General features: G+C 29.2%; 1 protein-coding gene across 1 annotated transcript; it reads right to left on the reverse strand.

The window, feature by feature from the left end:
* Positions 1 to 609: 609 nt before the first annotated feature.
* On the reverse strand, positions 610 to 12854 carry LOC132925505 (uncharacterized). The gene is made up of 8 exons (XM_060989900.1): positions 12676 to 12854; positions 8267 to 8887; positions 4431 to 4594; positions 3433 to 3573; positions 2362 to 2434; positions 2116 to 2279; positions 1919 to 2030; positions 610 to 887 (listed from the first exon to the last, which is right to left on the reverse strand). Exons 3-8 carry the CDS (start codon positions 4461 to 4463, stop codon positions 610 to 612), a joined length of 801 nt encoding a protein of 266 aa, XP_060845883.1. The 5' UTR covers positions 4464 to 4594; positions 8267 to 8887; positions 12676 to 12854.
* Between the last annotated feature and the right edge of the window lie 957 nt (positions 12855 to 13811).

The following is a 13811-nucleotide window of genomic DNA, read 5'->3' on the forward strand; positions in this document are numbered from 1 at the left end:
TTGTCAGTCTTATAATTGCGCAACATAATCAATTTACGCTCAGCAGATCACGTTTAGCTCCGTCAGTCAAAAAATTAGAGTGCGATCGATCCATTATAAAACTTGATGGTAAAAACATTATTTTTATAGTTGAATTTTAGATTTTAATAATTATTTAGTTTTTAAGTGAGCTATGAGCATTTTTAATTTACACTATATTATATACACATAACATGCTAAAAAACTAACATATAAACACAGATAATGTTTTTACCATCAAGTTTGATAATAGGTCGATTCACTATAATTTTTAATCTAATGGAGCTAAACGTGATCTTCTGAGCATAAATTTGCTATGTTGCACACTTGTAAGATGGAGACAACACATGCAGGTGTGATGCCCTCTAATAGTTTGAGTTTAACAATTAGGCTATAGATACTATGTATATACCCTGGAAAAAGATTACAAAAAACCATTCTCAGAACTGTATGAATTACAAATATTGAAGAACCAATGGTATAACTAATTAATATTCTTATAATAATAATTAAAAAAAAATCAATAAAAGTCCTAATTTTAACATAACTATATTATATTACTTATTTCTATTCCAGCAAATTCAAAATCAATCAATTTGTATTAATTACTGTTAGTTTAGAATAAATTGTAAATGGTAAATTATAATAATTATTCGCCTTAGGTTGTGTTTTGATAACATTTGGTTCTTCTTGTACATAATTAGCTTTTGTAACAGGCTGTAGTTCCCATTGATTTATTAAGTTATGCATAGCTAATGAAGCAAAATGTGGCCATGGGAAATCTTCCTGTGGTGGTCCTTTAGGTTTTGATACTGAACTATTTTCTCCAATTTCCATCTCAACTTCCATCGGGGATTCTTCTTTTTTTTCTAATAAAATATATGACAGTATTTTTATATTATATATCAATATATCTATACTAATATATAAAATGATAGCGTTTGTTTGTATGTTCAGAATAAACTCCGAAACAACTTATTCAATTGTCTTCAGTTTTTTTTAAAATTAAAGAGGACATCACAGAATGACATAAGCATACATTTAGTCCGATAAAATTAATAAATAATTAGTTATTATTAATTAAAATAAACGTATAAATTGTATACCTATGTATATTATTACGGCGGCCCGCGGGTTTCCAGCTACCTGTAACCTGACCTTTTTTCTTTTGTGTGTGTTTTATTGGCGAATAGATATGAATATAATTGTTCCGAAAGTAAAATACTTTGCATACCATGTTTTTTCAATAATTTTATTAACATAGGTTTATATATTAGGTACTAATATTGTTATATATTATACTAGCGTGTCTGTTTAGTTAAAAAAAAACCACTCGAAGAGACGAGTTCGTTGATAAATGTCAGTGGCGGCTCAACTGCTCAAGGCAAGGGCGCCACCAGAATAGGAGCGCAGGAAGCGCATTTGTAGGTGCTCAAAAAATTGTAAAAACTTATGTTTTAGTAAAAAAAATTTTTAAATAATAACGGTGTGTAATAATTACATTTCTTTATAATAATAAATTGTTATATATATTTAAGCTATATTTTTAAGGGCGCCATAATATCTTGGGCCGGCACTGTATAATGTTTCGCTTATACTAAAATGCTAGTATGGAATTAGTTATTTAATTAATCTATACTAATACATAAAATGATAGCGTTTGTTTGTATGTTTGGGATAAACTCCAAAACGACTTATTCAATCGTCGAACAGTTTATTTTTAAATTAAAAAGGACATCACAGAGAATGACATAAGCATAAATTTAGTCCGATAAAGTTAATAAATAATTAATTATTATTAATTAAAATTTTGGGTGGAGCAGAGACGGGTATGCTAGTATATATATATATATTATATAAACAATATTAAAAGTTAACTAATTCAATACTTTTAACTTACCAGATCGTTCACTTATTTTTTTTGCTAACATAATGCGCAAGAAGTTTTCACATGCCTTTTGTTTGGCTTGAGTCTTGGAAATATGATTTCCAGAATACATTTGACCATCAACCTACATATTTTTAAAATATAATTATTAATTATTACATTATTTCACAAGAAACAAAATCAAATTATTTAATTCAATTATATCTTACCTCGAGTGTAGCAGTATAACTCATAACATTATGAAGTGGATGCTCTTGTAAGTGAATTGGTACATCTTTGAACAACTCAGAAAATACCATTAATGGACTTTTGGGTGATACTAAGCGACGCATTCGAGCATTCAGTCGCTTTTTCCGTTCTATCTTACAAATCTCTATTATGAAAATAAATTAGGAAATTTAAAACAATCAATTAATAAAAATAACAATAATTTAATTTAAAAAGCATTGACATACTACGTTTGACTGGCCATTTTACTTCAGACTTCTCATTAATTGATTTTTCATCTTCAAGTTTTATCTGTTTATTCTATATAGCCAATGATACAACATAAGCAATATTTATAAACGTGGCGAAGAAGTATTTTCAGTTTGCGCAAGACACATTGTATTGTCATTATTATTATAATTATTATTGTTGTTATAAAAGGGCAGTGTTTGATCTGCCAAGGTCTATGTAATTACAAAAAAAGCTATGACACCATCCATCACAAATGATGACAAAATACCACTGACTTGGACTGTAAATAAACCCAAAATTTGTGTAGATTTACAGAATCCTACTGGTCAGATGATATAATAAATATGGCATCAAATTAATGGTTGGGTTTACAAGTTGCCAATCAGGATACATCAAAACTTTAAAATAATTTAATATTGGTAATTAAATAAAAAAGATAGAATTAATTTGTTGATTAATAAATAATAACCATTAATTGAATACTCAAAATGTGTTTTCTTTCAAATAATTTATTATATCAATATTAATCATACTGGGAATTTTATATTTATAAAAAAAATAATAAGTATTATTGGCAACAAGTAATAGCTTCAACCATACTGAATTTACAACACCGCAACAAATTTTAAGCTTAGCTGTCTCTTGTTTATGCGAGACACCCCAGGAATAATATTTGCAATCTTTAATCCAAAAATGATATGGATTGATCAAATCTGCACTACGACTGAAACCACTCTGAAATAGATGTACTATAAGTTTATAATATATGCGGGAAACATAAAATCTGTCAGAATACATAGACATGTTCTTTTGAAATGTAAATAATTAGTTTTTAAATCAATGTACATATAATATTATGGTTTGGTGTCATATTTAAATAATCTTTGAGTTTTTAATACATAAATATAATTAGTATTCATTAAAAAAAATATTGCTCAAGGCAATAGCAAATAAATTTGTAAATAAGTTTTTAAAACTAGAGATAATAGTGATTTGTTGTACAAATATAAATATGTATATGTGTTCATTGAAAAGGTTAAATGTAAAATACATAACTATGTAGGTACCTGATAATCTTGAATTGTAAACGATTGAGAAATCGAAGTATTTGGTATTGAAGTTTCAGCCACTGGATTGGGACAAGGTGATTGTGATGGTAAATCATGTAAAGGCAAAGGTTGTTGATTTTTCATTGGACTAGCTGATTTCTAAAAATGAAAGAAAATTTAGTTACTATATTAATATTGTTATCATAAAGGTAATTTTTAAAGCTAGAAAAGAAAATTATAATTAATAAATACCAGCCGAGATAGCAGTTAACTGAGTATCAATTATATTAATAAAAATATAATAAATTTCAATTTCAATTATCATTTAGAATTTTAGACTATTAAATTTACTAAGAATATAAAAGTTGAATAAATAAAAATAAAGTTAGTCAATTTATATAAATTAGTCCAGTACTTGAGTCTTCCAAAGACTGCCATAACATTTATTATTATTAAGAGGACACATCACCCACGTGACTTAAGTATTCAAAAACAGTAAAGAAGCAGCTTATAAATTCTCAATACTATTAAAGTTAATGATAACTAATTATCTTTTGAATTATATTCTAAATATTTTTATCAGAAAGTAAAATTTGGTGTGAATATACTTCATTAGGTAAAATTTATTTTTTATATACCTATTTAAAAAGTAAATATATTAACTAGTTATATTGTTCATGTAATTGGTAATTATTTTAGAGAAGTCAAAATGTAGCAAACATTTTTTTAAATAAATTGCAAAAAAATACATTCAATGATTTTATAATATACCGGCATCATAAACAATAATCCTATATATAAATATTTGACCATTTACCTATTTTAAAATTTAGATTTCATAAACTAATTAAAAATAGGCTCATTTAAATTTTAAAAAGTACATATTATTATATATAAATTAAAAAGACTAAGAGATTAATATTGTATGTATCTAAATCAATAAGTATAGACACTTAATATTAAATGACAATTATTGATGATATAATTGAAACTAATTTTAAAAAAACCAAGCTTACTGGTGTTGTTATACAATTCGACCCAAGAGACATAGCTTGCTGTTGTTGTTGTTGTGGTGGTGGTGGTGATGGTGGTGTTAGTTGTTGTGGTGGTGGTGGTGGTGGTTGTTGTTGTCTGAAATTTTCGATATTTCTGATATACGGGTTACCGTGACTATTGCCACCTAAAAAATAATAAAAATAATTGTGTAATTAGTAAGAATTAAAATCAAATCAAATCATCATTACACAAGTATATTATTTACCAATTTCTGCACAAATTATAAAATAAGAATTTAAAAATAAAATAAGGTGTACCAACAATTTTTAAGGTATTGACTTATTTTACTCAGCTGTAAATACATATGCAATTGTCATATTTTACTTAATCAACCTTATAAATTATAATAAATCGGAGACTTAGACTTTAGCAGTGGTGGCTATAGTAGTGACCAAGCAAACATAGTTAGTGACACATTATTTAAAAACAAATAATTTTACTCACCATTTTTACTTTTGATAATTAAAATACTTATCGCTTGTATTCATTTAATGATACAATTAAAGACAAAAAATTCCAACTCTATTGTGTTGATACGTTACTAAAATAAAATGTTTCTATTAACCACCAACCACATATTTGTTTGGCCACAAATTTGGTTTTGCACTCACCACTATAGTTATTAATTTCTAAGTTACTCAAGGAACAATTTCTTAATCAAGTTACTGGGAGAAAATAATAGCTTTATAATTTACTAGGTATTATAAATTTCAATAACTGTATATAAACAATAATTTTCAAATTAATAATTAACTTATCTTACATGCTAAATACTAAATAGTAATATGATTTTATTCTAAGATTATAGTTACTACATTGTGTTTTTTTGTTTTGACATACCGGTTTTGTTTAATGATTTAATTCGATACATTGTGTAACACACTGCGTAAAGATAGAAAAAATGAAATCTATTTTCGGTTGATAATGATAACTTATTAAGTCAAAATTAAGAATTTGTTTTAATTAAGTCAATTACTTCCGTTTTACCATAAATATAATTTATGAATATTCAATATTGAAAAAATAAACAAGAATAGTTTTATATTTAATTAATTGTCATGACAAACTGTGTAATGGAAATTATAAAATAAAATATTAAATTAATTCGTACTACAAAGTATTAAACTTGTCATTGGTTGATGGTTAACATATAAAATTACTGAAAAATTGTAAAAAAAAAATTATGAGATTTAGGTATTATTTCAATTATTAGCAATCATACCTAATAAATCTAAAAATGGTAAGTAATTATCTTTACCACCAAAGTATAACATTTAATGATTTTTTTTAAATTAAAGAACCAAGGTAGGTACTTTATATTTAAACGTTTTAAAAACTATGATACAGTGAAGTTATCCATTTATGAAGTTTGAATAATTATTTTGTTTTCTTATATTGAGTAAAAAGTTAATTTGATAAAAGTTCAAATGAATACTTTTTTAAAAATACCTATAATCATTATAAGTACTTATCGCATAAATATATTTAATAACCAATTGATTTTTTAGTCTTCTACTTTAAGTGTTTGGTACAATCGTGTTTTGAATCATGTTAAATAGGCGACAGTGCATAAATAACACTTATACCTTACCCTACTTGACTAATGTTTCTAACTTTCCAAAACATATTTTATGGTAAATTTGTAATTTAAAAATGTTTTATTTTTAAGACTAAAAACAAGTGTATTCAAATAAGTATTACTTCCAAGAGCAACATCAATTAATGTGTCGACTAAATAATATCATTAAAATATAATTGGTCACATTTATGATAATATATCTAACTAGATATATCCAAATTAAAATAAGTAAAATATTGTAGTCCATAAAATCAATATGTAAGTGGTATATCACATATAATTTGAATACTTGCAGGTATTTAATTCAACACAACACATTGTATTCAGAATCTTATATATGAATTAGGAATCTTTTAAAATTAAAAGAAAAGATGAAAGCCAGAAAGTTGCAGGCAAAACAAAAACAGACCCGGAAGCTGCAGATGACAATGACGTATGTGATGCTGTGCCTCGCCACCCTCTCCCCGCCGTCCATATGATGTACGTGACCCCCAGTGCCCCTTTTCCCGTCAATTCCTATTACATACGCGATGGGCCTCGTCACCCTCTCCCCGACAACCCAATGACGTACGGGACCAGCAATGTCCATTCCTATAACATTCGTTCTAAGCTTTGCCGCCCCCAGTGGGTTACAGCTGTGGAGCACAGCTATAGAAACGGTTCTCGACCGGGCGGCGACCGAGGTGGCTACCGTGGCCAAAAAAATAAAGCGTCGCTTGACCTACAAGGTCGACAGCGGTCGTGTGGGTGTGACGGAGAAGACGGTCGAGTCGCCGAAGCTGGCCTGTGACAAGCCGCGCGCTCTGCGACGGTCATCCGTTGCCAGGTTGCTAGCCAAAAAAACCCCCCGACGAATGTCCAAATCCGCGTCCCACAGCACCACTCACAGCGTTATGGTTCTATGAAATCTCCCTGGTGGTTGGACGATAACGTCCAAACCTATATGGAGTTGATGAGGGCGAGGGAGTTGCAGGAGAAACTGCGGAAACGCTCGCGTACAACGAAGAGAACAAGGCCGATTGACAGGACTTCAGAAAAACATGACCTTGGAGTCCAGCATAAAGACCGTCATATACGGTTAAAACGCAAGGCGAAACTCACGGCTAAGCAAAGGTCTGGTAAGTCCGTCAACCGCCGAAACCGCGCACGGTAATAGTATAAAGGCGGTCTAGTGCAAGGTATCTCTCTACTGTACAATATACAGATGTCGAGTGGGTCACTATATAACGGGTATCATATTTTTTAATTCAATGATTTATAATATCGTTCTGTGAGAAAAATCATTCTGATCGGATGAGATATCTGAACAGTCAACCTATTATATATTACCATAAGTATATAATATTATTTCATGATGTGTTTTTTTTTTATATTCCTGTCGAAGTAATTTATTTTAATTTAATTTTTGCATAAAATATTTATCATAAGCATTTATCATATTATTATTGATACTTAATTATTAATTATTATAATAGTATTTATATTTTATATCATATTAATATATTATTGTTATTAACTTTTGACTTAATATCACCTTATTGTTGTAAAACAATGTGAATAATAAGTTCATGGTTTAAATATAGGCAATAGCTTAAAATTAATCTGCATATTTTGAAAACTGTAATTGTGTATAATATCTTACAGTACAAGGTTTCTCATAAGTTTTTCTCACCACAGTTAAAAATTATCGTAAATAGATTCATACTTTATAGTCTCCATTTTTTTTTTTTTATAATAGCTGAAAATTTATTTCCTTACGAAATAATATGATGCATATTATATACGATTTGTTTTTGCGAAAATTAGTTCAATCCATAGGCGCAATTTGAGTTTTAAATTTGGTGGGGGGGGGTTATAATTTGCATGTATGTACTATATGTGCCATTTGAACTTCAATCTACTGTAGTACTGTACTATAGGTACAGTATTATTATTAGCAGATGGCACCGGAAAAGACCGAAAAGTAGATTATAACAACAACAATTAATAATAATAATTAATATAAGACTAGAACCACGAATAATAATATGTAGTGATTATTATTTATTTCACGATAAACAAAAAACTGTTTGGGGTGCCCTTGGGTCCTGTGCCACGCGCTATTCTAGTTACATTCTTTACAACTCCAAAATTGCAATCGTTATATTCGTATAAATCGGGGTGAGAAAAAAAGATAGTCATCACTCCCATTTATCATATTACTCGTGCTCGACATACCTAATTTGATGATGATATTTTATATTGCAATTAACAGATGGTTGTGATGCAAGACGCAATATGCGAAACTAGCTCCACCATCAAGCCTTTGCGCCGACGTGTTTTCGTCTTGCGTTTTCTTTAACCGAAGATGGCGGTTTTTAAGCAGGACAATCAGATCGTGTTTTTCGGAAGTTCTAGCAATCGTCCTTGTTCTTTTCGTACGTGAGTCCAGTTTATCCTGCATATCCTTCAAGTTCATCAACTCCATGTAAGTTTGGATGTCATCGTCCCTCAACCAGGGATACTGGATACAGCCATAACGCTGCAAGTGGTGACCGCGTGACGCACATTTGGACAAACGTTGTCGGTGGGTCCTTCTGGCCGGCAACTTGGACACGGCCGGTAGACGGTCGCGGAGCCTACGGCCTGCTGCAGGTTGGCATCGACGACTCGACCATCGTCTCCGACACGTCCGCCCGATTGGCTCTACCACGCTGTCAATCTTAGTCACGCGCCGCTTTACTTTTCCGACCACGGTAGCCACCACAAGCGCCGTCCGGTCGAGAACAGTAATCGTTTCTGTAGCTGTGCCTACAGATGATTGTTGGGCCTTCTTATCGCCCCTGGCGCCGTTGCCCTCTACAAATGCAAAATACACATTATATGCCAAAGCCAAACAGTTAAAATAAATAATCGAATTAGTTACAAACCATAAATTTTATGAATAAAATAAATAATAAAAACAAATACATAGTGAAACAATAGTCTACGTGTATTTATTAGTATAACTAGTATAAGTGATCTAAAATAATGTCGAATGGTGTCGTTACAAACGTTTGTAAAAAAAAAAAATGCCAAATTTTAATACTCTGATACTCAATGAAATTATTTATTCCAATCATAAAATGATAAAGAAAAATTTTAAAATAGTAAGCGCCAAGCGGTCTGTTTGCTAAAGATTTATCTTATCAGAATGTAATACGCTCGCCATGTGTTGTCTAAAAATGAAAATGTCACGAGTGACCATCAAAACGGCTATATCACCACACAACTGTTATAAAATTCCAATAACTTTAGTATTTAAAAATCAAAAAATATTATAAATGTTCACGATGACTATTATAAGAGTAATTTAGGTATCTACTATCTATTTTAACACTGAGTAAAATTTCTAATGAAAAATAGCTAGAAACTTATAAAATAAATAATCAAAACCTAATAGATATTAGATAGGTACATATAAACATACACACAAACATGTTTTTAAATATAATTCAATACATTTTAAGTTTAAATTAATTTTATATTAAAATACTAAATACAGCCACAGCACTAGATTGGTGACTGTTGAACGATATAAGTCAACAAATAGTTGAAAAACGAATCAAATATACATTTAATTAGATAAAAAATGCAATATACATTATTATTACCTATTAGTGGCTATTACATATTAATTATTTATTTGTGGTGTTTATCAGTTACAGACAAATATTCTGTTTCGCAGCGAATTAAACTGAAAACAACGTATGATACACATGATATATTTTCAATATATTATCATCGACATCATCATAACCGCATTATTGTTATTATTATTATTATTAATTATTACCAGACTATAGACACAGTGTGATATTGGCCAAATCGGGTGTCTCTGGCATTGAACACAGTCTCCAGCGGGCGTATATAATTTTATATACTCTATAGAGAGCAAGATTTTTGGAAGAAAAAGTAAAGAAACTGATGGGTAATGGGTAAACTAATAATTCATAGGCACAACTAGTAGGATAGCTTAGCCCACCCAGTTTTTTATGTTAGTGTTAATAATCAATACTTGTGGTTTTGGGGCAAAATCCCCACGGGTCGCTAATATCAATTTAGCCTACCCAGAAATAGAGTTCTAGTTACCACTATAGTATTCATGCATAATAATTTACCGAAATGCATTGTACAGATGTTATATTCAACGCCGGCGGGAGGTTTTGCGGGGCCTAGGGTAGATTTTTTTCATGATGGACTCTAGACCTTTTTTTTCGTAAGGCAAAAAAAAATTTCTTGCAACGTCCTAGTATTTACTCGTACCTATGACATTTTTTTCTATTTTACATAACTTATCTAAAAATATTTTTTTTATGTACAAAATTAAACAATGTATTAAACGTACACTTTTAAATATGTATTAATTAATACATAATTATACTTAATACTTAAACATTTAATACAAATTATTTATTTAATTTTTATTTTAATATGAAAAATGTCTCAATGGAGTATAAAAGCAAAATAAGTAATATTTAGCTAAATTTTTTTTGGTTCGTGCATCAATAAGCCACTGCAGACAGGACTTGTATTTTTAATTTGAAAAACAAAATTATGGACATACAAATGCCACGAAAGGCGCGGGGCCCTAGGCAGCTGTCCCTTCGGTCCTGCTCGTTGTTCCAAAACGTTGCAAAAACCTTCTATAAACGCCTGTACTCTAAATTGTTCAATCATCAAAATCCCTTGATTTCTGAACTATCTACCAACGCTATTCCGGGAACACACTAATTGCCTCCTGAAGTCAAAGAGGTCAATAATTTTTATAGGAGTTACCTCCAGACGTAGCCTAAATTTTATCATAATCGAAAAGGGTTTAGTACTTGTTGCCTCCCAACAAACAGGTAATAAATGTATAAGTGGTTCCAAACATTTTCAAACTTCATGTATCAAAATAAGTAAGATATTTCTAAGCCGTAATTTATGACTTTTGTGCATTGCAGTGATACAAACCTATATGGCTATACGTATAGTCTATACGACTTTCATTAAGATAATATTATACTATTTTGTGTAATGATAACTGATAAGATAATATAATAAAAACCAGACTTGAGCCAGCCTAGGTGTTTTCAGTGAAACTTGCAGCCAATGCCAGCCATACAGATTATAAAATAACACAATTTTCAGACTATTTGGTAGATACATATAATAAATCAAAGGATTCAATTTTCCTCCTCGTTTATGGGCTGAAAAAAGTTCAAGCATTCAGCGCACAACCGCCACAACCAATGCATGTGAATCTTTTCATAGTAAATTTAATAGCTATTTTGAGTCTCCGCAGCATCCTAATATATTTAAATTTATCGACATTTTAAAATTAATTCAGACCGACACTGTAATATTAAGAAAAAGTTCTAATAAACCTAAACTACAGACTACAGTATAAATTACAAATTAGAAACAAAATAATTTTCATTGATACTCAAATAAAAAAGTTGAATGAAAAAAAAATATCAAATTTTAAGTACCTGCAAATATTGGCTAATAAATATAAACCTAAACAATTTTTTAACAAATAATTTTTGTACAAATATTTTACAGATAAGTTTATATGTTTATTACCAGCTATATTTTTTTTATTGACTACCACATGTTTTGTATTAACTTACCTACTTATTGTTTTATTTTTATTATGTGGAATTTTTTAATCGTACTATATCTTTGTAACTACATACTTAATGACTAATGAGTAACGACTTAAAATGATTTAATATAAAACAATTAGTTATTACCCATAAGTTATAACAAAATATATTATATAATATTTTTTTATTGATTAATTATAGCATTGTTTTAATATAATTTTGTACCTAGCTATTATTTAATAATTCTATAAATATCTATATACTATGTTACTATAATACATTTCTATAATAATTTATGAACCACTACTTAAGTCTATACGGGAGGCAACCAGTGTGTAAATTCTTGGGAGGTAAATCGTATATAATTTTTAACTACCTGATAATCGTAGGCAACTAGTGTAGATTAACCATTTTATTTACGATAAGAATGGAAGGCAACTAGTGTGGTCCGACTATTCCTGGTGACCCCAGAAGGCGACTCAAACGTACCTGGTGTCGTGACCTACTAAGTTAAAATTAATATAATACCTTCCCTTTCCTTAGTACTTAATCTCATTCTTTCTTAATAACGTTCTAAAAATAAACTCCTACCCTAAGTGCCTCCAATGGGTGGCTTCTTATCTTCTGTCCCTCAAGCCATGTTACCTCCATCACATACGCTTTTTGTAAAATAATAATTACAGATTGTGTATTAAATATTAAGTTTTAAAAAAAAAAAATATTCAATACTTTTTTTTTATATGGTAAAATTAATTTTTTCTACATTTTCGGATAGATAAATTTAGTAAAAAATACGTTATTATAATACCTTTTTCATAAAATAATCGTCAAATATTAATTAGCATTAAATATTTTTAAATAGTTAATTTATTTTTTTGTTTAACAATTATTTTAATAACAATATACATAATACAAGTAGGCTAATTACTATTGTCGACGAAGCTTTAACAGCTTAAAAAATTTAAAAAAAATACAAAATATATACACAATAAAATACATAGTACAAAATATATTTACTCTAAGGCTTCACATCCTAGATCGTCTGAATCCGAATCCGATGTGTTCCCGGTGATTGTCATTACATGGAGATTGTCATTATCCATCACACCATCGATAGTTAAGTGCACTTTCCAGAACCTGTCTTCTACTTTAATGACGTATTGGACAAAGTTCTTCCACATTTCGGGTGTGCAGTGATTGACACTATCGATTAAAAGTTTTTTCACGTCCGGAAGTTTGAATGTGGTATTGTTTGTCTTCGTGTACCTTTTTACGGAAGATTAATTAATTAGATTGGGAGTATTTAAATAATAAATGTCACGCGAATGAATCATTATTTTTAAATCCGATTTCAATCGAAGAAGGAAATAACTATTTGAACTTATTAAAAGATGAATGTTCATATTATGAATGAAATGGAATGAAAAATTATTTTTTAAAAAGATCATCTGAACTAATACCAATATACCATTACCTCTCTTTTTAATATTTAATAAGGCTATTGAATGTAGGGTATTTCCTGATTGTTTTAAAAAAACGTATTGTTGTTTTTGGTTCTTTATTTATTCAAAACAGTCGATTAGAACGATTAGACCAATATAGCAAAATACACTTTCATTATCTATTTCTAAAATTATTGAGAAATGTTTAAAAAACCGTTTGTACAACTTTATAATAACAAATAATCAGTAAGGTTTTCAGTCAGGTAAATCAACAATTGACGCTTTAGTCCATACAGATAAATATAGGTATAAGAGAAAATTTAAATTTGTTTATTTTTTTTTCACAGTATAGGTATATATTTTGAGCTATGACAAAACGGTCATATATATGTTTTAAAAATGTTTCAGGTCGTCCATTTAGAAAACTTATAATAACATACGATATTTTTTTATGAGTTATAGATAGTAAGTTTAAAATTTTTCTTCTGATGTGGTTTACTTTAAGTTAGGTAGTGGTAAACATTTTTAAATCGTGTTTTCTAATGTACTTCAAATAAAAATGTTTTAAATGTTTTAATAATTTATTTTGAGATTCAAATGATCAATGAATAGATGGAATGAAATCATTCCAATTAATATCAATTTTCAATTTCAAAAACTTATACTACCCGGTAACATCTGTGTGATATTATGTTATCATTCTGGAGAAAC

Source organism: Rhopalosiphum padi, chromosome 1, assembly GCF_020882245.1.
Source record: "Rhopalosiphum padi isolate XX-2018 chromosome 1, ASM2088224v1, whole genome shotgun sequence".
Lineage (NCBI taxonomy): Eukaryota > Metazoa > Arthropoda > Insecta > Hemiptera > Aphididae > Rhopalosiphum > Rhopalosiphum padi.

Coding starts and splice junctions, on each gene's coding strand:
- LOC132925505 (XM_060989900.1), bottom strand. CDS start 4,463: ATGTCTCTTGGGTCGAATTGTATAACAACACCA. Junction 2,031..2,115: donor GTTATACTGCTACACTCGAG/GTAAGATATAAT, acceptor AAAAATATGTAG/GTTGATGGTCAAATGTATTC. Junction 888..1,918: donor AAAAATAAGTGAACGATCTG/GTAAGTTAAAAG, acceptor ATATTTTATTAG/AAAAAAAAGAAGAATCCCCG.